General features: G+C 38.4%; 1 protein-coding gene across 2 annotated transcripts; it reads right to left on the reverse strand.

The window, feature by feature from the left end:
- Window positions 1-337: 337 nt before the first annotated feature.
- POLH (DNA polymerase eta) lies at window positions 338-27,981 on the reverse strand. Of its 2 annotated transcripts, XM_019738478.3 has the most exons (11): window positions 27,679-27,980; window positions 24,773-24,913; window positions 24,402-24,536; window positions 21,794-22,011; window positions 11,384-11,553; window positions 9,910-10,013; window positions 8,606-8,725; window positions 7,877-8,000; window positions 7,267-7,332; window positions 3,937-4,106; window positions 338-2,262 (listed from the first exon to the last, which is right to left on the reverse strand). In XM_019738478.3, exons 2-11 carry the CDS (start codon window positions 24,907-24,909, stop codon window positions 1,371-1,373), a joined length of 2,136 nt encoding a protein of 711 aa, XP_019594037.3. In that variant the 5' UTR covers window positions 24,910-24,913; window positions 27,679-27,980; the 3' UTR covers window positions 338-1,370. The 2 variants fall into 2 exon arrangements, with proteins under 2 accessions (XP_019594037.3, XP_019594038.3); XM_019738479.3 differs by lacking the exon at window positions 24,773-24,913 and having other exon boundaries at window positions 27,679-27,981.
- Window positions 27,982-27,985: the final 4 nt, after the last annotated feature.

Raw genomic sequence — 27,985 nt, forward strand, 5'->3', positions numbered from 1 at the left:
TCAACGTTTTTCACCAAGGGCCATATGCGGTAAAATACACAAAGAGCCGGGCCACTCACTCGAGGTGAAGTACGTGTTGCCTCACCTGGTTTATTTAAGTAAACTAAACATATTTTTGGAATTTGCTGTGGTCCAATTAACAATGGATTGCGGGCCGCAGTTGGCCCACGGGCCGCAGTTTGGACACCCCTGGTCTAGAGTAATCTAGTTCTACTCGTGACTTATCCAATCTGGACAGCTCCTGAAGTGGTCCAGTAACAACCTTGTTCTACATGAGGACAAGACGCAAGAGGTAGAAGGGCCATTGGCTAAAAACGGTGGCTATCATAGGGATCGCTTGTGTGTAATTCAGTCTTTATTGAGTAGCTTCTGTGTACAGAGCCTTGCCCTGAACTAGTTAACACTTTAGGGTTTCAAGTTTTCACCTCACATTCTCAAACCTCACATTTAGGTCAAGGCATTATCTGAACTGCCTCTGTGACAGGGCTGGGGGAAAATACATTTTTTTTAACTTTTTACTCAGTTCCTTTTCTTGCTACAGTACTTTAAATACATTGTTTGTTTTAAGATTTTTTGGGGGAGGGCGAACAGGACTTTATTGGTGAACAGTGTGTACTTCCAGGACTTTTTTTTTTCCCAAGTCAAGTTGTTGTCCCTTCAATTTTTGTTTTTGTTGTGGAAGGTGCCATTCAGCTTCAAGTTTTTGTCCTTTCAGTCTTAGTTGTGGAGGGCGCAGCTCAGCTCCAGGTCCAGTTGCCGTTGCTAGTTGCAGGGGGCGCTGCCCACTATCCCTTGCGGGAGTCGAGGAATCTAACTGGCAACCTTGTGGTTGAGAGCCCACTGGCCCATGTGGGAATTGAACCGGCAGCCTTCGGAGTTAGGAGCACAGAGCTCTAACCACCTGAGCCACCGGGCCGGCCCTATTGTTCTTAATTTTCAGTAATTTGTAAGGTATTATCTGAGTTTTACTCATTATCTCAAAGATGAGGAAACGTAAAGAAAGTGACTTGGTCAAGGCCTTATATTCCAAGAGGCAGATTTGAAACCAGATCTCTTAGGCTCCAAGGCTCACACAGTTTTTACTGGGTGACTGCCTCCCTAAACTCTTGATTAAAAAAACTCAAAGCAAAATAAAATAATAAAAACTCAAAACAGTTGCATCTCTGGAAGATGAATTTTTACATCTCCATCAGCAATGGAATTAGAATCCATACCAGGGAACAGATGGGAACCTTAACTCAGCATCTAACTGATTATTTTTCTTACCAAAGATTTCATAAAGTTATGAATTTCCTTGAGAAGTGAACATACTTCCATTTCCCAGGTTACAGATAAAATATTAAAAACCTGCAGCAAGCCTGAGGGCAGAACTAGTGTGTTAATGGCTTGAAAAATGATTCCAATGTCTGCATGCCCTCAGGCCTAGGGCGCTTATTCCTGGAGGCCAAAGGACTCTTGGGATTTCTCTTGCTTTGAGGAGAACTGGCAGGAACAACCAGGGGGTTTGAGGAGTGGGGCTGCAAAAAGGATTTCTGCAACTCCAATGCAAAATGGTAGTCCGTGTGTTCTGGCACCTCCCATACAGATACCAGAGAGCCACACTTCTCACAGGGCACTAGGTCCTCAGTAGGCAGAAGACTCGGGGTAGTAGTTGCCTTCGGAACCACCTTCAGAACAGACTTGGAAGTTACAGAAGCAAGCCCGCTCGGGCTGTTCTGAGCCAAATCCATCTCTGCAGGAGTTGTGTTAGAGGATTCTAGCTTCAAAACCTCTTCACAGACAGGGGCGGAATCTGGATACTCGGTTGGAAAACAGTCTGGTAACTCTTTAGGGCTAGATTGTGGATTTTGTGGAGGGAAGACAACTGAAGGATTATTTAACTGTTTTTGCTTTAGAAGCAGACTTTTCTGCTTAAAGAAGGGCTCAATTCCTGTAGTACGACTGGTTTGGAAAAGTAATGGTGGCTTGTGTGGTGAATTGCTCTTGACGGCCTGCGTAGCAGCAGGAAGAGATGAAAGTGAAGCTTCTTTGACTTTCTGCTTTTCTGCAGCTTTTTGGAAGAATGATCGCAGAGAAGTGGCTGCTTTCTTAGTGGCCACCGATGGGCCACTTCCCTGTGTCTTATCTTCTGGACTAGTCATTGGCACCTTTGACGGAGAACTTGGGTCATTGCTCAAGAAGACAGTGATGTCTGTGACAGATGAAGGGGCAGAGGCAGAGAATTTGGTCGCACAGAGAAAAAGCATTGTGAGGGGCGGGGACCTGTATAGGAAATAAAGGAACAAGATTAGCACCGGGTTACAGAAACGATTTATAAATGATTGGGATTCTGGTTCTGCCACAAGAGGAAATTATTACTGCACTGATTCTCAAACTTTAGATGATCAGGTTAATACAGACCAACAGACCTGGGATGAGCTGAGAATTTGCCTTTCCAACGCGTTCCCAGGTGATGTTAATGTTGCTGATTTAGGACCAAACATCCTGCAGCAGAACCGCTGTGATTCAGGGTTAGGGCAAAGAAGTTTACTCAGGCCAACAAAAAAGCTTTGCACTATTTAGACTGGAAAGACTCTTGAAAAAAAAAACCTCTCACCCATTCTCCTGTTTTTAAGAGAGCATCTCCTTACCCTAACACTGACAGACTTTCAACTCGGGAATTTCTGCAGAGTGAAATTCCACAACGGCTTTTGGTTACCTATCCGAGTCTCAGAAACATTTCAAGAAATTCCTGTCATAAAGTTCCTCATTATGTCTAATTATCCAAATACATTTTCACACGAATTGAATTTCAGAAGATGAAATGTGCTTTTATATGTAGATTAGTCCCTCGATAAGGTAAAGAGTAAATGCTATTTTAAAATTATTATGACAGTATCTCACTACCCTTCAGTTTCAGGGTTGGGGACCGTCTTATAATCAGATGGTTTTGATGCTTCCCTGTCAATAAGTGTCATACTCTTGGTGGGTAGTATCTGTTGTACTCTGTCAGTTTATAAGGTTTCATATGAACATTGTATCACAATTATCCTTTGGTTCAGTAAAAATGTTCAATGTTTTAAAATAAACAAACATACCAGGAAGTGACAGTTAAGTCAATTATTCTAAGTAAAGAAAAAAGACTCCAACTTCAGAAACGCCCAGCATGTTGTACGTCTATACACACAATAGTAGGGGCCATATATTTAGATAAGCAGTACCTTAGGTGCTTAACTCCACTTTTATTTCTCAGAATCTTCAATACAGGTCTATAGATAAACAACCAATTTCTTTTTCTCACATAATTATCTTTCCATTGCGAATTTGGAATGCTTTTTTCAATGTAACAGGCCATGTTAAATAAATAATTAAAGGAGTCCAACACTGAAAATAGTATCTGGACAGTAAATGAACACACGCCAGTCGTATATGTGGATATTTTCCATGACCCGCTGACGTTTATGAGTCTGGCATCAGGTGTTACACCAGTGGAGCTTGTAACTTCGTTGGGATGTTAGAAACTATGAACGACTATAGGTCACTTTCATTCTCAAGGAAGATGCTTTCAAAACAGAACAATTAAGTAGTTGAGAGAGAAGCTCCCAAATGTACCGTGTTCTTGAAGCTTGAGGTCTGCGCTCCCAAGTACAGGCCACTGGTCATTCGCCTGACTACTGCCGATTGATACAGGCAGGGATAGTAATGGTTCGCTCTGCCTCTCAAACCTACCCCTGGGAACTGGAATGCACCGAATGTCAGGGAAGAAGCCACCCCAGAGCTGCCTTCTTTCTGGTGTTTCTACGGTGTTCCCTCCCCGGTGCACGACCATCCCTCTCTGTAATAGGTCCTGCCAGCCGGAGTCACAGAAAACCTACCCCCGCCGGAAAGCTTCCATGAATGTTAGAGTAGGACAGGGCCTAAGTCTCTTCTGAGAGGATGGTCTAGAACGCAGCTCACCATATGGTTTGGTCTCCTGAAGTGTTACAGTTCCTGATGACAGCAAACGCATCGCGACTCATCCTGTGAGCCTCGTAGCGGGCGAGGGCACAGCAGCGGCGCAGGCTGCTGAGACGCTTGTCGCCTTGGAACCGGATACTCACAGCCAGCTGGGTGGCCACCCTGTCGTTCTGCGGGTGGGAAAGGATGAAGCCGAGTTACTGTGAGCGTCTGGATTCTCTAGCCTGAACTGAGGGAGAGGAAATGAAAAGATCCAGAATGGTTTGGAAACAGTTGAGTTTAATTTAAAATTTCAAACATGCTTGTGCTGTTTCAGGGGGTAAGAAGAAACTGGAGAAGACAATGTGGATGACGCCATATTAGCATAGCTAGGATAGGAAATTCTGACGGGTGATGGGAACAGCATAGAATAAGTGAAAACGGACTCTACTGAATGTTCCTTTTGGTGCTGTCCACGCAGGAAGATTATAATAAATACCTACAGAATTCTATTTTGTGACTGAAGGAAGGGCTCATGTCAGTAATTGTCTGAAAGGAAGATCCTCCAAGCTAGGATGTCAATAGAGCCAAGTAGGGGATCTATTCTTTAATCTGCTCTGATGCTCTTATGATTAATAAGAGCAGAAGTTCCCACTTCTTTACGTCTCATCTCTAGAAGATACAGTGTGGTGACCTGCCTCTGGAGAGCAAAATCATTGATTCACTTTTCAGGGAAGTCTAAGCAGCTGAATACTGTGATGCAAAGCAAACTAAGAAACAAAGGTCAAGAGGCAGAAATATAAGAAGGCAAAAAGTCTACATAGGGATCCCCTCAAAATCAAAAGATGTTAGTGAGAAGAAATACCCTTAAGGCAAACATGCCAAGAGCAGCAACTAATTTTTGGAGGTAAAAATACAATTTGTATTTTTGTGCATTTTGTAAATACAGTTGGTACAGATTTGTAGGTCTCGAGAGAATACAAATCGGCAATTACAGAGGAGTCCTTGCTGACTAAAACCATTCAACTATAACTAAATGCCTGCTATGTATCAGGTACGTCTGGAGATAGAGAACAAAATAAAGCCCAGGCCTTATCTTGTAGTAGGAGCTACAGATAATAAATGGTCGACACGTAACAGAAATGACTATAAAGTGCCATGGAAAAAAGCAGACTAAGGCAGAGAGTGGTGGAAGTGCTGCTGGGATAGGGTGGATGGGAAAGGCCTCTCGGAGAAGGTGAAATGAAAGCAGAGACCTCAATAAACCGAGGGAGCACATTTTAAGAAGATAAGAGCAAGATTCTCCAGGCTGAAGGAACAGGAAGGACAAAAGTGCTAAGGTAAGAGCTTGGTGTGTTAAATAAAAGGGAAGGAGGCCAGCAGAGTGGAGGCTAGAGCAGGGGAAGTGAAGGGGAGAGGATAGGAGATGAGAAGTAGCCAGAGACCAAGTCATATTGGTCATTATAGAATAAAAGAAATCCACACATGACTTAAGTGTGAAGGGAAGCCATTAGAATATTTTAAACAATGAAATGACAGGATCTTCTACGTCCAGAATTCCTTTTGGCATAAAATTCTTCAGCTTAAAGATAGATTAACTTTCAGGGATCCCTACTATGTTGCACTGGATACAAAGTGGGAAGACAAGTCCCTGCAGCTTATAAAGAGATGAGAACGGAGCGACGCCTAGTGGGCAAAGTCAAATAGGCTCACAACACAAGCGGGGTCAGAGCCCTCTTTATGTTACCTCCCAAAGAACAATCCCGAACTACCAGTCCAGCTCAACAGGGGCAAACAGGTAGTTTGGGATGATTCCTGACATAGTATACAGTTGACTCATAGGGCACCCAGATGTTTCAACAGGAGACGACACAGCAAACGATTCCATCAGGAAAGTGAAAATAAAACACACCACATTGGAAGAAAAAAATTTGCAAAACAAAACAAAACAACAACAACAACAACAACAAATATATATATATATATATATATATATATATATATATATATATATATATATATATATATATATATATATATATATATATATAATATATATATGGGATTTGTACCAAGGATATATAAAGAACGCATAAAACTCAATAATAAAGACACATATAACACATTTCAGAAATGGGCAAAAGATCTCAACAGACATTTCTCCCAAGAAGATAAGAAAATGGTCAATAAGCACCTGAAAACCATAATGAGATACCACTTCACACTCACTAATATAGCTAAAATGTTTTAAAAAGACAATAACAAGGAGAGAAATTAGAACCCTCTTACGTTGCGGGAATGTAAAAAGTGCACCAAGAATCTAGTAGTTCCTCAACATGCTAAACATAGGTTACCAGTGACCCAGCAATTCTACTCCTAGGTATACAGGAGAAAGAGGAATGAAAACCATACATCTACACAAAAATCTGTACATGAATGTTCATAGCAACATTATTCATTATTGCCAAAAAGTGGAAACAACTCAAATATCTATTTACTGAAGAATGGGTAAGCAAAATGTGGTATATCTAGACAATAGACTATTACTCAGTTATAAAAAAGGAATAAAGTACTGATACATGCTACAATGTGGGTGAACCTTGAAAATATTACGTTAACTGAAAGATTTCATGCCAGTCACAACAGGCCATATACTGTATTATTATTCCATTTATATAAAATGTCCAGAATAGTAAGTCTACAGAGACATATAGAGCAACTTAGTAGTTGCTTAGGGCTGGGGGAGTAACTGCTGATGGGTATGGGATTTCTTTTTTGGGTGATGAAAATGTTCTTACGTTGGTTGTAGCATAGTTGAACAATTCTGGAATATATTAAAACTACTGAACTGTACACTATAAGTGGGTGGATTTTATGACATGTACAATACATATCAATAAAGCCTTTTTTTTAAGAGAGCATAAAGAAATGAATCATCCGATGTCAAATCTTTGACTTAATGCTCTGTGTCTAAAACTGCCAGTACTTCTTCGTCACAGGGACTGTGTTTAAGTCCAATAAGTTACAGTCCAGCCCCTAAAAGTCCAGCTTCATGGCTCTGTACTCAAACGAAGATCCAATGTAGATTCAGGGCTGCAGGAGTAGTTAGATAAGAAATAGACAAAAACGTAGAGGCAAATGGCAATGAGGGAGGCAGGGGTCGTCAGGTCTTACGCGCATGTTCACAGATCCAGGCTTTTGAAAATCGTGTTGAGTAGTAAGGCAGTTGAGTTTTATGGAAGAAGATTTATCAAAATTTCTTAGCTGGTATCTTTTTGTACCTTCGTTTCTACTCCATCAGGTAAGGTATTTAAATCCCAAAGCTCACCCAAGGAATAAAGAAAATCTTACATCATTTCGGTCCTTGGTGAGTCTCTCCTCTAGTTCCTGGGCTAATTGCAAAAGCCACCATTGCACCTAAAAAAGGAGTGAGACTTTAATTTTTCATTTGAAAACTGCAGGTTTATGATAGAACTAGATGGTGGATTTTTTTCAGAACTCCCCGAAATGGAAGTGTGCAAAAAGTTTCCCCTATAACCAAGGGGTCAACAGATCATAGAAATCTTCAGTACTCCGACCTGCTCTAGCTCAAGATTTTCATTTTCTTTTCCTGCTGGCATGCCATCAGGTGAATTTCAGGCATGTTCCAGCTCTGAGGGAAAAAAAAAAAAAAGACACAAACTTGAGGCACAATATCCTAGGCCTTCCAAGTTTCCACCTACCAAAAAATGAGTAATTCCATTATGAACTTCGATCAGTTCCATTTTATTTCTTTTTAGATGGAAAAAATAATAAATCACATTCAAGTTGGCCAATTTTCAACACAAAAGAAGAACGTCTGTTCCATTCATACTTTATAGCAAAAGGTTCCATTTAACTTATTAAACCTTTTGCAGCTACAAAGACCTACCCGCTAACCCCCATTTAAAGAGTCAGTGTTCTGTCAAGAATGCCCGCCTACCTGTTCCCGAGTAGCCAGAGCTGTTTTTCCTGGGAAGTTCTTGCTGCAGCCAATGGTTTTGGGTATTTGCCTGGGTTTAACTGGGTCATGTTCAATCCCACGGCACATGGCATATAACCAAGATCTAATAAAGCCAGCAAAAAAGTTTAAGGTGAAAGCAAATGATTATTCTTGTTAAAACAAAACAAAATACCTATATTCTACTACCCTAGTATCCCTTTCATAAAAAAGGGAAAATTTGTCCAAAATTAAGTATACCTCACCTCTGACAGAATCCCTGCCCTTCCCAATGAACTCCAGGGCAATATATTGCCAAGGAGAGAAACACGGGTTATGTTTTTCTAAAGCCAAGTCATCATTTGTGTTTTTGGAAAAGTGCCAAGCAAGCCACTGATTTATATCCCCAAGTTTTTTGGTACTTAGCCTAAATATAAGGATTTTAAGAGAATATCAGCATCATAGGACACGCATGAGTAGGTGATGTACTTGTGTATAGCCAAGCTTCAAAGCAATAGTTCCTATCTATTAACCTGTTTTAGGTACATGAAAAACTACTTTAGACTGATAGGCCATAGTGATCTAATATTTTAAAGCAAAGGGACCAATGATTACCTTGAGGAACAAATGCTAACCTAAAGATAGGTCTAGATTTTACTAGATGCTTTTAACCATTTGTGAATTTAGCATCTCCATAAAAGTTATGATTGAAAAGCATTAGGAATCACTTACCCACTCTTCTCCCCAAAATGACTCTGGAGCTGGGATTCAGTGAACTGGGTCAGTTCACCCATGTATTCTACCCCCAGGATTTCAATGACAGAGGCACCTAGCTTTCCTCCAAGACTACGGCTGACAAAAAAAGACAAGGAATTTATAGGTCACATCCTAAATAACTAGTTACAGCAGATATAAGACATTTTGCTTGTGTGAGTAGCTGGTCTAGAAGGTTCAGGGAAAATGAGAGCACATGTTGGTCCTGGAGGCTATTAATATTCTAGCATAAGACTAGATGCTTCTGGGAATGCAGATATTCTGGGAGTTAGGACCTGGGAAGATTACCAACAGCAAAAACAAAAGGTTAAAGTCATTAATTAGTCACCAACTTAACTGTATATAAAACCTTCACTTGTATAGGATCTACTACTGTCCCACTTAGGGGTTAAAATTCCAACCTCCAAACAATTCCCTTCCATAGCTAAAGCCTTTTATACTTAAGAACAAAGTCAAACATCTTTAGCCTGGCCTTGAAGGTTTCCAATAATCTGTCTTCCACGGATCTTCTCAGTCGTATTTTTATCACTTGTCTTCCTCAATACGGTCCAACTAAACTAACTTATGCCCCAGTCCACTAAAAATACCTCATACTTTCTCCCTCTTTGTGTTCCAAATATTCTCCAAATCGGTATTGCTCTTCTATTCTCCTTTGACTCTCCAAATTATGCCAAGTCTCAAAACAAATCCATGCCTTTTTCATTAATCCTTCTCAGGTTACTCCTCTAGGAACTTTAGTAACTCCCTGCACAGTTCGGTAAAGTCTCATGCTAACACTTTCACTGTGGCTTTGAACTGTTGTATCTTGTCTCTTCAACCATATTATAAGCCCACACAATTGGTAGGCACGGCCTAGTTATTCATTTTATTTGGCTTCTTCTCTAACACTTAGTTTGGGAGCAAGTCAGTAGCCCAGAACAGCACGATGTGATATTACAGGAAAAGAAGTAAAATTGCTCTTTATTTTGATATTTTGTGACCGACTTGAATAAACAGCCCAGAGGGAAGTTAACCATATAGCTAAAAATTAGTTCCTCGTTTGAAATTCAGGATGAAGGTCTCCCACAGATAATCCAGAATTGAAGTTTCATTAAGAAAAATGTCTGAGTATGTTTTTTGAATTTTCTGTGTTATCTCCCTCCTACCTCCCTGGTACCTTTCTTCCCCGGCTGCAATCCTCCATAAGGAACCGAAGAAACTACAGCCAGAGAATGCCTTCACGTGCATATGAGTAAAATATAAGGTGCTCCCCGAATACTTACATTTTGCCAATTGGCATGTGGCTGAAGAGCTGTGGGACTGAGCCGTGTGAGACGAGGGTCTGGCGGTTTGGCTTGTTTAGTCCACAGGCCAGTTTTGCCAGGACCTGGAGCAAGGAGGGCGTAAAAACCTTATTACTGTCAACACTCGTGTACGCACTGAGTTGGTGAATATGAACATACACGTATCCACACAGGCATAGTTTAAGGGCCGTAACTAGGGCTGTCCACATTAAAAACAAAACCAGAAACTCAAGGCATCTCTAAACCTTGGGTCCCACAGCATCCTCAGTGGAAACCATGACCCACTATCATTATCCATTTTGTCCTTTCCACATCTTCCATTCTCGGTTTTCCTTTAGTCATTTTTTTCCAGCCACGTCAAGAGGGGGAAAAGCAGAGAAGCTGCAGAAGAAACTTCAGATGTATTTCTTAATGCGGCCATATGAAAATACTGAAACAAACTTGTTTTACCTTCCCCCATGTATTTACATTTCTTGATTAATGTTGGTCCAGTTTTGAATCCCAGATTTAATACCGAGTAACCATAATTCAGTGTCTCTGAGAGAGACTGGGCTCAGAATCCTCTTCTAAGAGCACACAAACAGTAAACAAGACTTCAAAAAACAAAAATCCTTTTCAAAGAATGAGGTACTTCAGTGGTAACATTTTGCAAATTAAAATTGGTAGGGAAAGTATAAAATCATTCTTTAAATTCACTGGAGAGATTCTCTGGAACTTCCACTGCTCAACATTTAGTCTGGTTTAAGTTACTACACTGAGACTTCTGTTTTCTTTCCTGCCACCCAACCAGAAACACAAAAACAAAACTCTGCTGAGTAGTTTGTCAACTTTCCTCTGATTGGAGGGATGGGGAGAAGGTAGTAACCAATGATCAGTCACTGCCCAATTACTGAGCTTAGCCAGAAGGGGATGAAGGTCCCAAGCCCTCCCTACACTTTAATCAGAAAACCAGTAATTCTGCTCCTGGGTCATCGAGAATTATCTGTATTCCTAAACCAAAATAGTTGTCCAAACGAATCAAGTTTTACTATTTCTCTTATTGCTTTCATTAGGAAACAGGGACTAGGCAAAGCATACATTACCCAGGCCACACCACATAAGATATAATACTAGAATATTCAGCAGGTGAAAGGAAAATAAATAAGTCCATACACGTATAAAATTCAAAGACTAGCCTCCTCCTTTCTATAGATAGCTCAGCCAGTAAGGAAATACTTTGGATGCAACTATATAAATAAGCATTTTCTGCACATTTTTCAGCCTGCTTCTTAGGAAAAAGTACATGTCCAATGTCAATTCCCATGTTAGAGAATTATTTAGGCTTTTATTTAGTCCTTAAATTTTAAATAGAAACCCATTTCAAAGTATATGATTTAAATGTCCCACTCCTATCTGTCTGCTGTATTTAACTACAGTTGTTGGTATCTCTTCGAAATCTACTAGCAGCCTTCACCTTATTGTGTGAAATTCCAGCTGAACACTGAAAGCCAGTCTGCCTCTCTATGGCTGCTCTCATTTCTTCCACAATCACTGCTCCCACGGTGAGCTGTAGGTCCGGAGAGGTGGTGTTATCAATCTGAAGAGAATCAAGCCATTGCAATAAGCCTTCTTTTCGCATCTCCTCTGAAAAAGTTAAGAAGTCACATTTAGACATCTTTTTAAATTGGGACTTTTTATTTAATTGTGTTATCTGTTGCAGAAATGCTTAGGTTTCAGGTACTTCAGATATGTAGGTTTCCACAAAAAAATAGTAGCCGTTTTGGAAGACTGCTTGATACTCACAAGAGATCAATTTCTCCTTCATGCTGAAACGTACGGTTTGAACATGCAACACATATTTTATATTATCTTTCATAAGCAATGATTTAAAAGTTCATGTTTTCTCTCTCCAGTTCTCTTGAACTTTCTTCCTCCAATTTCCCCTTGCACATCCCCAAGAATTCTATTGTTCAATTAGAATATATTCAGAATTAACTCATGCTTCAATATAAACTTAAGTTGGTATATAGTACATATATTTTTAGAGACAGGTTCCCACTGAGTAGCTTAAAATCCCGTCAGAGGCACTAGAAGATTTATTTTCCAAACAAGCTATTTGAATTAGATGAAGCTTTGGGTTCGGGTCCTTAAACATATCTTATTATCCAATTTAGAACTAGCCACAATTTTGAAAAAGCATAAAAAATTATTGTATAGCAAGGAATTAGGTATGTAGGACATACAGACATCCTGGTTTAAAGAGGCAGTAACGAGGTACGAACAAGGCAAGAAAATACACTCAAAATATCTTGGAGAGGTAGAGTGAAGATCCATATATAGAAAACAGGAGGAAGATGAGCACCTAGAAATATTTTCCAACTATTTTAAAATTTATTGGGGTGACATTGGTTAATAAAATTATATAGGTTTCAAGCGTACAATTCTACAATACATCATCTGTATATTGCATTGTGTGTTCACCACCCAAAGTCAAATCTCCTTCCGTCACCATATAATTGACCCCTTTTACCCTTTTTTTCCCCCCTAATGTTTTCCAACTATTGATGATTGCTGCTTCTCTTCTGTGCTAGCTTATCTTCCCCTCTAATACCCTAATTGTGGGTATGGAGGAACCTTCTGCTCTTCTTTGTATATATGCTTTTTCTCTTGGTGAACCTGGTGCTGGCTTTTGTTTCCATTTGCTTATGCTGAGTACATGCAAATCTTACTCTCAGTCCCCACACGCTTATTAAACGCCAATTCCTTATCTCCACTGCCTTACAAAATAGGTCTTCTTGAATTTTGCATTATAGTTTTAAACTAAATATAACTAAAAATCAACTTTTATTATGTCGTTCTCCTCAAAGGTTCTCTTTCCCAAAACAACACCCTATTTCTATTAAAGGTTTAAAATGCAAATAACATTGTCTTCTTTTTAATCTGTCATTCCTCACTATTTAGTTAACAAAGACCATCTCAAAATTTCCCATCTCCATTGCAACCCACCCTATTTCATTCAGGTTTTCTTTATTCTTGCCTAGACCACCTCAATTCCTAAACCACCTCCTCCCTGAATGCATTCTACACAATTCCCACAAATTAAATATTCTTAGATACGAATGTTATCAATCTTATTCCGTTCAAAACTGCCATTGGCTCCCTCACGCCTACAAAATAAAGTTCCAACTCTACAAATTGGCATTGAAGACCATCTGCCCCTTTCAATTTATCTTCCACCAATCCCATTATATCCTTACAATTTCCTGAACATACCATGTTTCTACCTTAAGACAACACTTATTCTATCTCCCTGCTCTTACTCCTTAACTCTTATCTATACTTCAGGGCTTAGCTCCGGTCTCATCTATCATGAGGGGCTCTCCAACTACGCTAGCTAACTTTGGGGTGCCCCACCGAAGTCCTTTAGCTCTTACTGTAACAAATATAGCATAATTATTAACAGAACACGCTCTGCAGTCAGGGCGGGTTCAAATATTGGCTTCACAACGTACTAGGTGACTTTGAGCAAGTTACATAATTCTCTAAGCTTTGGCTTTGTTGTCTATAAAATGAAGATGAGAGTATTGTACCTCATAGGATGGTTGTGAGGGTTGCGTGTGTGTGTGTGTGTGTGTGTGTGAACACAAAGGGTGTCAAAAAATGTATACACATTTTAAGAAAACTGTATTAAAATTGTAATGTTCAATATATAGTATAACAAAGGATGAATACAAATCATGTTTGACTTCTGCAATTACAAGAGGTGCTCAAAGTGGTTACGATCAGCGTCCAGACCCTTCTGATGATGTTGAGCAATGTTGACCAAAGTGTCCACTTGTATACAATTGTTTGGCACCTCCACTATATGTATGTATGTGTGTGTGTGGAGATTATATATATATATATATATATATATATATATATATATATATATATATGTATATGTATATGTATATGTATATGTATATGTATATGTATATGTATATGTATATATACATATACATATATATATATATATATATATATATATATATATATATATATATATATATATATTTAGCACAGTGCCTTATACATATTAAGAACAATAAATGTAACATCCTTAATTGAAAACTATTTATTAGATTTGGAAAACAATTTATTAAAATTGTGGGGTTTTCTGACTCTTTTACTTAACTAGCAGAGCTAAGTTTTCTCTGCTTCAGATTTCTTCATTATTGCTCTCCCGGATTAGGTAGTTGCAATCCTGTTACTTTGTATCCACTCAATGGAACAGGACCACAGAAGATAAGCGGCATCCTCTGTTTCTTTCTCTTCTCTGGTTAATAAGAAGAATCTATTAAATTTGTGGCTTTGCTTTGACACACTGTGGTGGAGTAGAGTAGAGGGAAAAGATTCAGACAGTTTTTGGTGAAAAATGCTCACTAAAGTGAGCCATGACTTTCCTTTTCCTAGTGGATCATCTGGTAGCTTTGTGGAAACCAACTGACCAAAAAATAAATGAATGAATGAATGAATGAATGTGGGATCTATTTGTGTACTCTTTATTCTGTACCATTCATCTATATGTCTTATCTTGTACCAATATCACACTGCCTTAGTTACTGTAAATTTATAGTTAAATCTTCTTTCTGACATATTTTATTCAAACACTAGTCTGATCACACATAGTCCAAGAACATTCAAAGAAACGCAAAAGAAACAGCTGTTAAAGACAGGTCTTCAAACATGATAGCCAACAATGCCACATTTGCCTGTGATCTCACTGACATAAAACCATATCCACTCATCAATGGTCGCCAAACCATTTAGTGAGATATTTGAAAGCTACCAGTGTGAGCACTACTGACTAATTTTTTCAAGTTCTGACTAGCTGTAGGGATCTCAGTAGGGGTTGGAGGGACCAGCACAGCGCCAAAATGTGGTCAGTCGAGGCTTCAGGTAAGTCACAGCAGTGTTTACCAGCGCCAGGGCCTTCTCTGTGAGGTTACAGACAAACTGGGCCTTGGTTCTAGGATGGAAAGTCTGTGGCCTTGAACAGCCAGCTGAATGTCTGTAGTTAAATCTTACAGTCAGGTAGTGTAAACCTTCCACCGTAGTTCTTTTTCAAAGTTGTTTGGCTATTTCCACATCCTTTGCATTCTATACAAATTTTAGAATCAGTTTGTCAATTTCTACAAAACCCAGCAGGGATTTTGGAAGGCACTGCAATGAATCTGTAGGTAACTTTGGAGAGACTTGAGCTCTAGCAGCATTAGCCTTTTGATCCATGGGTGTAGTATGTCTCGTCCATGGGTGGAAGATGGTATTCACTCTGTCTTCTTCAGTTTCTTGCAGTGATGTTTTCTCGTTTTCACTGAACTCATTTTTCACACATATTGTTAAAATTATCTTTAATAATGTCACGATTTTAATGCTATTGCAAACGATATTGCTTTTTAAATTTCAATTTCCCATTTTTAATTTTAGAATATAGAAATACTATTGATTTTTATATTGGCTTTGTCTCTGGCAACCTCGCTCATCTCACTTATTCTAGTGGTTTTCTTTGGGGGAGGGGGGAGATTTCTGAGGATTGTCTATGAACATGGTCATGTCACCTGCAAAGTAAGTTACCTTCTTCCTTCACATCTGAATATCTTTTATTTCCTCTTCTGTTCTGATTGGACCACCTTGTGCCTCCAGTACAATGTAAATACAACTGACCTAAGAGTTACTGTCGATGACTTGCGCCAAAACTTTGGAGCTAGACTGATAAACCTCTAGCTCGACTCCACAACCCCAGGGCCCGTAACTACAAAAGAGAAGTCCCTGTACAGATAACAGGGGTGCCCTCCTCTGTGCTACAAGCTGATGAGTGCCTTCCAAGCTCCATCAGATTGTAGGCAGAATCTATCATCTTGTAGTTCGCAGGACTGAGGTCCCTGTTTTCTTGCTGGCTGTCAGCAGAGGGCAGCAATCAGAGCCTAGCCGTGGGGTCTTTAGCAAAGATCTCACAACACAGCAGCTTACTTCTTCCAAGTCAGCAAGGACTCTCTATAAGTACCGCAATTCTTACCTTTGACATTTGATTTATAATTTTTTTGTACCACTACCCAACTGTTTCATGTCATTGCATTCAGAAGATATTCAATAGGTGCTTAGAAAGAAATGAATTACCAGCAAGCAAAGGGAGGAAAGAACAAATGAGTTCCTTAGCTAACACAAACTAGTTACAACATTGCCCTCAAGGGAAAGTTTTCACTCTAGCAATTTTTGAGTATTATCCTTAAGTAATCTTACTGTTTAAACTTTCCACACACATAACTATTTTGGGAACAGAAAATACGAAGTTGCAAACATAGCATAGCTGAGCAGGACCGCTGGCTTTGAACCCATTAAGAGGCAGGATAGTAAAGGTTATACGCACTTAGATCAGCTAATTTCTGTTATCATTTTGTTGTTGTTGTCGCACATATCATAAAAAGACTCAGGAATATGGTATGAAATATAAACCATTTACTAGACATTTCAATGTTTGAACACTATAAATAATATGATATCACTGCATATGGAAGCTTAACATTTAAATTGGACACACTAAAGCAACACTTGTGTAAGACACAGAAATAAGATTTCTTTATCAACATTGGCATTTTAAATAAAAATGTACATGGGTGAGAAAGATACGTGTAGAAGAAAGAGGAACATGCCCAACTGAGTTAATATTTGATCACCAACAAAGGAATATTCCATCATCTTCAGAGAGCTAGCTATTCAACAAGAGTTTCATCCAAAAACCAATGTGATGCGTAATAATAGTCCTTACTCTGAGGTACGTGGGCTTCAAAGGGTCTGTGACTCTCCTGGAAACTGCATGTAAAATTGTCTCATATGTAGATATGTATTTTTTTCTGATACAAGGAAGAGTCCAGAGCTTTCTAAAGATTTTCAAAAGGGTATATAGCCCTCAAAAAACCTTAAAGAACCAATGGTTTAAAGCATTATAAAACAAATTCCAAATGTTTATTTAAAAAAATAGGGCACAGAATAAAATGTGGTAAACGAAGCTAAAACCAAAGAAAACTTTACTTATTATGATCATTGAATTTCTGACTCTGGTCCCAGAATAACAAAGAAATCATGACATGTTTCATCATCAAATGATTATGTACCATAACTTTGCCTCCTTTAAGTGGCACATTTTTATTGTCCATTGTATTTTTCCTACAGAACTAAAGGATCTGTATCCTCCAGCTTGATAAACTCTCCCACATGAGGATCAGAGAATACAATAATTTCTCAATGGTCTTTCCCACAAGCTTCCCTGACAGTTCTGCTACTATCACCCTTCAAAACAACTTGTTGAAGGCATATCATACAGCTGTTCAACAGCAAAAGGAAACTTTAACATCTCACATCTTATTTTAAAACATGAAACCCATAGCAAATTCACCACTGTAACTAGAAATAAGCCAGACCCTCTTGGAACACCCCCCCCCCCCCGCGCCCCTCCCCCTGCCCGCCACACACAAATCCACATTGTTTCTACAAGTAATAACAGATTACCTTATTTTTCCCCCAAGAAGTTAACTTGCTACAGATTTGTATCCAGACAGTTTCTTTTTGGCTAATGTCCAACATTCAAAGTTTTTTTATACTGAAAGAGCTCTTCTGAATAAGAACAATGTTACAAAATAATAGCTCTAAAAGTACATGTTACAAATGAAGGGGAGAATAGATACACTGTTTTGAATATAGTCATGATCTAAAGTACTAGAAAATGTCTAGAAAAAAAGGGTAGACACCCTGTTGAAAAGCTTCTAGATATAGAATTCTTTGCTCTGAGAGATCCAGTGGAATTCCACTCTCATAGTATTTGATTTAACAAATATAAGACACAGATTCTCTTAGATCTGGTACCTAGAACTATTATCATAATCTAATATTACCATAAAAGCACGTTTTTATTGCCTTAATTTTATTCTAGTCTAAGAAAATATTTTTAACCATCAAGTTCATTTTATTTTTTAAAGAACTTTCATGCAGATTATATCACAAGTTTTTGTCAAGTAGATGAAGTAAATAAAGATGAACTCATAAAAATCATTTATAGGGGTGGCCAGTTAGCTCAGTTGGTTAGAGCGTGGTGCTAATAACACCAAGGTTGCCGGTTCGATCCCCTCATGGGCCACTGTGAGCTGTGCCCTCCTTAAAAAAAAAAAAAATCACTTATCATCCCCCTATACATCAATAATCAAGTAGAAAATATGATAGGAAAAAAAAATGCAATAGGGCCGGCCCGGTGGCTCAGGCGGTTAGAGCTCCATGCTCCTAACTCCGAAGGCTGCCGGTTCGATTCCCACATGGGCCAGTGGGCTCTCAACCACAAGGTTGCCAGTTCAATTCCTCGAGTCCCACAAGGGATGGTGGGCTGCGCCCCCTGCAACTAGCAATGGCAACTGGACCTGGAGCTGAGCTGCGCCCTCCACAACTAAGACTGAAAGGACAACTTGAAGCTGAACAGCACCCTCCACAACTAAGATTGAAAGGACAACAACTTGACTGGAGAAAAGTCCTGGAAGTACACACTGTTCCCCTATAAAGTCCTGTTCCCCTTCCCCAATAAAATCTAAAAAAAAAAAAAAAAGCAATAAAAAAATTAAAGCATCTAGGAATTAACATAAATGAATGCACAAGACCTAAAATGTAAAGCTTTAATAAAGATGCTGTTTGATTCCTACCTCACACCCTACAGATACACACAATGGATTATAAATCTAAATGTGAAAGGCAAAATAATAGTTTCTAGAATAAGACAGAAAAATTTCTTCATGACCTCAGGGTAGGTAAAGATTTCTTAAATAGGACATAAAAAAATTTTATCTATAAAGGGAAAAACAAAGATAAATTGGACCAAATTAAGAATCTCTATTCATGAAAAGCCACACTGAGAGTGAAAAACAAGCCACAGACCAGAGATACTTGCAATATGTATATTTGATAAAGGATTCATATCCAGAATATATATTTAAAAAAGCCCTATAGATGAATGAGACAAGATAATTCAACAAAAAATGAGTGAAAGACTGAAACAGGTACTTCATGAAAGGAGATATCCAAATGGTCAATACATTGACAAAAAGGTGCTCAATTTCATTAATACCAGGGACATACAAACCAAAACCACAATGTGATATTGCTATACGTACACCAATCAAAATGGCTAAAATGCAAGTGAAAAAAGCAAGTGTTGCCAAGGATGTGGAACAACTGGAACTCTCTCATATGCTGCTAGTGAGATTTTAAACTGGTGCAACCATTTTGGAAAACGATTTGGTCCTATCTACTAAAGCTAACTATAGACAAACTAAAAAAGCTCCGTATAGGCAAACTGAACACTTCTCGTCACATACCCAACAAAAATGCATACATTTGTTCACCAAATGATATTTATAAAAATGTTCTTAGCAGCACTATTCTTAGTAGCCCAAGTTTGGAAACAACCCAAATACCCATTAACAGTAGAATGAATAAACTGGGATGGTCATATAATAAAATACTGCACAGCAATTAGTAAATAAACTCAACTACGTACAGCAGAACAGATGAATCTCACAATGTTGAGTGAATGAAGCCAGACTCAAGTATATACTGCATGGTTTCAATTTTATAAAGTTCAAAAATAAGCTAAATAGAAATCCGGACCGTGGTTACTGTAGGAGAGGTGGAAGAGGAATGGATGGTGATTGGAAGAGTAGGCAAGGGCGGCTCCTAGAATTTTGATGTTGGTTTTTGATTTGGGTGCTACTTACACAGAAAATGAGTCAAGGTATGTATGCTTGCAATATGTGTACTTTATGTATATTATATCAATTAAAAGTTTAGATGTGCAAGAAAAAGGAAAACATACTGGATTCCAGATCTCAAAAGAAGCAGATATATCACAACAGGCAAATCAAAATATTTAACTTAAAAAAATCATTAAAAGGGATATAAATGAAGACCTGAAAAATTGGTGAGATATGTTTATGGGTGGAATAATGTGACATTAAGATAACTACCCTCCCTAAATGTGTAAATTTAATGTAAACCCATCAGGATTGCTTGGAGAATTCAACTAATGGATTCTAAAATACATACTGAACAATAAAGGTGCATAACTAGCTAAGACGATTTTGAAAAACAAAAGCAGAGGGGAGTCCTTATTAAATATTATGACACATTATATACAAACAATAAGATAACATAACCTGTTTCTGGAGCAGGAGCAGAAAGACTGATCTGCAGAAACAGATCCACTTATATATAGGAAGTTGAGAAGGAATGAATTGTTTAATAAATATTTGTTAGGAAAACTGGCTCACAATAATAACTAAGGTGGCTCCCTACCATAAATCAAATAAAAAGGTGAACTTCATATGGTTGAAAGACCTAAAAATAAATTATAAGGCAAATAGAAGAAAATGTAAAAAAATGTCTTTGTGAACTTCTGGTTGAAATGGATGTCTACAATGAGATTCAAAATGCACAAACCAGAAGGTGAAAAATTGAAGGGCAAAAAGAATTTTGTTCAACAAAGTACGGTATAAACAAAGTTAATGGATGACAGACTTGAGATATTTGCAATGTCAAAAATAGACAAGGGACTAATCACTAGGAAATACAAGGAACTCTTGCCAAAAAAAAAAAAAAAAGGCAGGAAATACAAAGGAAAATTGGTTAAAGATTATAAAGACCCCATTCACCAAAGCAGAAACTCAATTGGCTAACAAGAATATGATGCTTAACTTCAATTAGTAAATAAAGAAACGTGAATTAAAACAAACTGAAAACATAAAATACCGCTTTATAGCCACCACATTGGCAAATATTTTTAAACATTAAATAATATCAATTGCTGGTAAGGATATGGGGGAAACAGGAATGCTTGCGTACTGCCAGGGGTAGGTAACCTGTTAGTGATTATGGAGAGTAAATTGGCACCACTTAAAGTAGGTATATGTGTATACCTTATGACCTAGCAGTCCACTCCTGAAAATATTTCTCAGAGAAAAAACCTTGCATAGGTCCAAAGATGATGAATGAGGACATTCATCATATAAACAGTAGGAAATTAGAAGCAGCCAATGAGTTTATCACGAGGAGCATGGTCTGTAAATAGGGTAGATTCATACCATGGATTACATTGCAATTATTTAAAAGCAATCAACTACACATAAATACAGCTACATGGAAAGAACTATAAAATCACCATTGAAAGAAAACTAAGAAAAAGGATGAGACCTATAATACAATACTATCTTGTAATTAAAAAGCACAAATTTACAAAGCAGCACTGTATGATTTCTAAAGACATATAAATATTTAAGAAGATATACCAAATACATCAGTGGGTGCCAAAGGTGTGTGGGGTGGGGAGGGAGTTGGGGGAACCACTATGAAGGGGGAAAGTAGTAAAATAAGTAAAATAAAATGAGAGAGGCCTTACACATCACATTAATGATATTGTGCTATGAACTGATTTGAAATTTTGAGTGACTCAATTTCCTGAACTTGAGGACCCCTTAAAAAAAGCACACCCTTCTTATGATGAAGAAACAAAGTTACAATAATGTAATTAACCTACAAATGATGGACATGCTCAGTCAGCCTTTTACTGATAACTCTAAGCTGCCCTAGTTATACCGAAAGAGAAACTTGATCGTATACAGATTTCACAAGCTTCTTAACATCCATATGCCTGGAAAGATAAGAGAACTTGTATATCCTCCCATGTGAGTCTTTGTGATTCATTCAGATTGTAGTTTAAGTTTCCTTTCAATCAGTCCAAGAAGTATCAGTGTGACCAAGCAAAGCAGATTCCAAAGGCAGGAAGCAGAAGCAATATGATGCTAGGAAGTACCTTTCGGAACAGTCCCTTCTGCTGTTGCAGGGCCTTGAGGCAACCCTTCAATGTAGGTGGTTGGCAACCAGTCCGCTGAGATGGGCTGACCTTGTAGCTTTTGTAGTCTCTCTTGTACAGCGCTGGTCAGGTCTACATAAGCCTCATCGATGCTGGCACGTTCAATCACAGCAAAACGAGACATCACCTCCATCACTTCCACACTGGCTTCTCGGTACCTAACGAGTATACAAGAATTAAACATGGAGGCAATAAATGGAGGTAACATTGAGACTGTGGGTCCCATCCCCTCCTTCTCATAATGGAACAATAATATAATAATCAGTGTAGTGTCTCCTTAAAGAGAAGAATGGCTTGTCAGAGACTAGATAGTAACTGAACTAAGGGATCAATGAGCAGGCAGATTGTCAACAAGAGAAGCCAGGAAGAAGCACTCTGGAGGCAAAGCTTTTTAGTGCGTCCAGATCATGAATATGTCCATGTGACAAGGGTCTCTCTCTAAAGTGGAAAGAAATGCTTCAAACTACTTTAACTAGAAAACATTTTACTATGATCACCTACTCCTTCTGTTATTTTTATATACACACCACGTAGTATTCTGCTTCTACTTTTGTCTTCAAATAAGAGGTAACACTGCACTGATCAAGTATCTGGTCTTCCGCGTGATGGTATTTCTCATTATAAATTAACAAAGTGACATACAGATTTTATACTTCAGTCAACGCGGAGTCTGATTACATGTCAGCTGGCCCTCACTACACGTATACACACATACACACACACAACCAACCCAGTCCGATCACTTCTGAATATAGTAACATTAAAATTACCAAGTTGAAGATCTGCTCCTAGAATGTGGTGATACATCTGGACAGGCAGACCGCCTTCCCCAGGGGATGCTGATCTCACCATATATAATCTATTCCAACTATAACAAGCAGCTCTTCTGGCTGTATACAGCGAATTTTCTACAGCAATATATGGATGTTTGCTTTGCTTTGGACGTGCTATGGAATTTAAAGGAAGTTCTTTGTTCCTGTTGAACCTATTCGATGTGTCATAAATATGGAAATGTCTGCACCTCTTCACTAAGTATAATTATTGTTCTAAAACATTCTCGAATGAGAGAATTAGAGAAAGAAATAAAAGAGAGAAAGACTTGGCTTTTTTTCTTTTAATCATTTTTTGGGCTGGATGGAGGGGAGTCAGACCTCAAAGAAAAAAGAATGCAAGTGTATGCAAGAGCATGAGACCATGATACACTCACCCACCCACAAACAGGGCAAGGAAGGATACTCTATTGCAGTAGTTGCTGTTCCTTCTCAGCCTCTTGAGCAAATTTCTCCAAGGTATTTTTAAGAATATTTGATAAACTTAGTGTATATACATTCTGCAAATCATATTTTTATAACTCGGCATCTCAGGTTAATTATGAAAATAATTTTAAATCACCAGGTCTTAATCTCTCTCTGGTCTATAAACTTACTCCTAAATTTTCTAAAACTGTCTTTGTTCAAAAGTAAAATCAATGATCCAGTTTAAAGTGGGTGGCGTGTAACTTTTTAAAATCATACTCTGAACTCAACTATAATTCTGGGAAGTTGCATTGTCTTTACCAGCATAAAATTCTATTCAATGCAATGTAGTATATGTCCACTAGCTGAATGAATTCTACTTTAGGGTTAAGGTACTAATCTTTAGTCAAATCTGCCTTCTTTTCTGGCAATAACTTCAATGTGAGGTTGACTATGACATTCCACCTTTAGACTTCCAGTTCACAGGTGAATTCAGGGATATCTCAAGTCCCAAGTCAAAGCAGGATGCCTACACAACACACCACCCAGGATAGTGTACTGTGAGAATGTGGATCCTGGAATCTACAAAAAAAAAAAAAAGAACCCTCGGCTTCTACTTTCTAGCTGTGTGAACTTAAATTATTTAGCCTCTCTAACGTGTTTCCTATCTGTGTGTGTGGTGGGGGCGGTAATACTAGAATGTGTGATACAAGAGACATTGCCTATGGAGAACTTAACATAGTACCTGGCATATGACATATGCTCAGTACATACTACGTATTAGGATTATTATAATGGCCAGGGCTGTACCTACCTCTAACTTGACTATGCCTATACACGTCTCCCATTCCAAGGCTAACCTTCTAAACTTTGAGGAGAGACAGCTCAGGTCAAAAACAGAGAAGGCAACCTCCTTTGAGACTGTTCAGTTCTGGCAAATAATTCTAGATATTGCACTAGAACGTCAGTTTGACTCAGCCTTCTCTGGGAAAACTCTTCAAAAATTACCTCAAACACTTCAGACTTGGTCTGAGAAGAAAGAAATTGGTATTTAGTTTTAATTATAATAACCAATTTTTAAATAATTAGGAAACTGAAAGGGTGTCAAGGGCAGCAATTTTAAGTTATGACTCTGAACTGTTCCTGAAATACAATATCAGAATCTGTTTTCAATTCACACAGAAAAGTTGGTGGACCAAAGGAAACTTATTCGGATACTCTTTACACCAAATAAATTTGAAACATAAGTTCTTAGCCTCATGGGATATTATTTCCAACTCTTTCATTCCCCTTAAACAATCTTTTCTTCTTACTTGGTGAGGTTAGCTTTCCCACGGGACTCACGAACTTGTGCCAGGAGAAGATCTGGGCATAACTTCTTAGCATCATCTGCCCACATGTTTCTAGTGACCCCAAATGCACGTGCTTCATAACTCACTGCAATTATTCTATGGTTAGAAAAAAAGGGAACAGAAAAATATTACACGATCACAAGCAAAAATAATTAAAATTTGACATGAATAGGCTACAAACTTAACAGTAGAAATTTGTTGGCCACTGATGCCATTATTTGATCTCAAACACAGCAGTTCAGAAATCTTAAAAAATAGGACCTAGCAGAGTGCATATATTCTTATAGATTAAAATAGTAGCTGAGAGTTACAACAATAATTATGATACATACCCACCACCCTTCCATGATTTGTACTGCACGACTGCACAAGGTTTATTCCTCAAATGAGCATTCTGCCGCTGCTCCACTTGAACAAAAAAACAGTCCATGTCCACTAGAGCGACTACCCGGTCCTGTCCATTGGCCATTTTTCTGTAAGACAATATTTTATTGGCAGTTAAAAAGGATACCTAATCTAAAGTGTCAAGAAAAATTGTATTTCCATTCTTCCATTGTTGAGTTACCATGAACATGAGAGCCTGGAAACTAACAAGAATGAAATAGGCATTTTCATCTACTGCTAGAAGGAGAATAATAAATTGGCTCACTTTGGGGAAGGTAATAAGTATTAAAAGCTTTAAAAATATCCATCCCCCCAAAGAACTGAACACTTCACAAAAGAAGATACACAAATAGTCAATAGGCACATGAAAATGAGCTTAACATTTAGTCACAGGGAAATGCAAATTAAAACCACAATGTACATCAACAGAGAAATTAAGCCAATAGTTAATCCACTTCATAGACAAGTCTCAAGTATAAGTTCAGGGAAAAGAGAAGCAGAAAATGATATATAACAGTATAACATTCATGCGAATTTTTTAAACTTTTTATTTTGAAATAATTTTAGACTTGCAAAAATAGCAGGGTTCTCTTACCCCCAGTTTCCACTAATGTTAACATTTTACATAGCACAATGATCAAAACTAAAAAATGAACACTGGTATAATATTCAACTACATACTTTACTTGAATTTCACCAGTTATTCCACTAATATCCTTTTTCTGCTCCAGGATCCAATCTTAGTCATCATGTCTCCTTAGTTGTCTCCATTCTGTGACACTGCCTCAGTCTTCTCTTGTTTTTCATAACTTTGACACTTTTGAAGAGAACTAGTCAGTTACTTTGAGAATATCTCTCAATTTAGGTTTGTCTGATGTCTTCTCTTGATGACATTGAGGTTATGCATTTTTGGCAAGAATATTATGGAACTGATGTGCTCTTCTCAGTGTATCAAACTGGGCGGCACGTGATGTCAATATGTCTTATTACTGGTGATATTAACCATGATCATTTAGTTGAGATAGTGTTTGCCAGGTTTCCCACGATAAAGTTACTATTTTTCCTTTTGTAAGGAATATCTTAGGGGAGATACTTTGAGAATATGCAAATATCCTGTTTGTCCTCATACCACAAAGCACCATCAGTGAATCTTGCCTGTCACTATTACTTTGCAGTGTTCTATTGGTGACTTTCTACCCATTCATATACATTTCTTAAAACAAAAGAAAACAATACTGCATACTACTCGAGGATAGACATATGGTCTATCCTCCATAAAGGTATGGATGGTAGATTGGAAGGACAAACCTTATGTACTGAATAGTGGATACAGACTAATATTATCGTCAGACATTATTATAAATCTGGAGAAGAAATGTTAAATTCACACGGTGGCTCCCAAGTTTTGCTGCAGATTGAAATCACCTAGGATGTTTAAATAATATTGATATCAGCTTCTGCCACCAGATATCCTAATTTAATTGGTATGTATGTGACTTGGGCATTGTGATTTTTATAAGCTCTCCAGGCAGTTCTAATGTGCAGCAAAGACTGAGAACCACTGACCTAAAGTAAATAAGATAACTTATGAAAACACCAGTAATTCATGATTTAAATATGAGAAACAGGTTATACAGTTGAGTAAGCACTCAACTGTATTCTTTTTTTAAAAAAAAGGGTCAAAAATTAACATTCACCTTGAAAAAAGTGGCATGCAACTACAAACTGGAAAATCAGTGGAAAGAAAAGAATGAATTTAGGGGCGGCCGGATGGCTCAGTTGGTTAGAGCGCAACAACAAGGTTGCTGGTTCAATTCCCCCATGGGATGGCGGGCTGCGCCCCCTGCAACTACGATTGAAAACAGTGACTGGACTAGGAGCTGAGCTGCGCCCTCCACAATTAGATTGAAGGACAACGACTTGGAGCTGATGGGCCCTGGAGAAACACACTGTTCCCCAACATTCCCCAATAAAAAAAAACTTAATTGTAATTATTAAAAAAACAAACAAAAATGAATTTAAAAATCAGAGTGTCAAGGCATCAATTCCTTATAAATTCTACTTACCTAAAACAGGCAGAATGTGATACTTTAAACATGTATAAGTTAAAAACCGTAACATGTCAGAAATCACTTTACCTTGAAGTGCCTTTTGCATAGTACTGGAACAGATGATGCCAGAATAAAAATAGTAAATGCATTTTCACAGAAAACCACCAGGTACACACCATGTTAGATACAAATACCAGACGTGAAATACGAATAGGAAGCAGTGATCTAAGTCCAGCAAACATATTAATTACGGAGAATACAAACACACAAACTGAGATGCAGGCTTTAACAGCTCATGAAGCTGTTGAAGTTTCCAGGTCATGTACGTTGCTGGAGAAAGCAAGAGCTTTTTAAAGATGGAGAATGAAACACTCTCCGCCAAAACGCTCCTTTCAGAATAATGGTTACACTACTCTGAAGTCTTATATATAGCACTTCAAATGATTCAAACCGCACAAACCTTCAATACTTGCAATTATTCATCTTTAACCATCTCGATTTATCCCGATCTGCACAAAACAAGTTTGGTGCTGATCAGGTGACTAACACATCCCAGGAAAATAAGTACAAGTGAAGAGGGAGGTTTAAGAGCTATAGAGAAAAATACAATTTTTTTTTTCCACAAGAAAAATCCTCTTGGATGACAATACCCGGGCCTTATCTCTCTGTGAACATGTATTTATTTCTATTGCATGTAATTTCGGCCCAATGTCACCATCCAACTGCTATATCATAAAACCAATAGCCAAGGCAACACGAAAAGTTTGAAAACCGTGATGATGAAAGTTTTGAAATTCTCTTACCAATGTGGCAAACAGCTGGCAAAACTGCCAACCGCGGATGCCGCCAATGCTGGGCTTGGCGTCCACTGGAAGGACGATGAAGGGGTCTTGAATATCTGTTCGCTTTCCGGGAGCAAGCCAGTCGGTATCGAGAGAGATTTATTCCCCGCAAAGATGAAGAAACGGATCAAGGCTCGCAGAGGATCCTTGCCCGGCAGCCGCCGGCACACCCTGGTGGCTCCAGCACAGGCCAGCGCGCTCAGCAACTGATAGATCTCAGACAGCGCGCTCGCCGTGATGGGCGTTGACGCGCCTGCGCACCGCGGCC

The sequence above is a fragment of the Rhinolophus sinicus genome, chromosome 2, assembly GCF_057876585.1.
Source record: "Rhinolophus sinicus isolate RSI-liver-muscle chromosome 2, RSI-T2T, whole genome shotgun sequence".
NCBI lineage: Eukaryota > Metazoa > Chordata > Mammalia > Chiroptera > Rhinolophidae > Rhinolophus > Rhinolophus sinicus.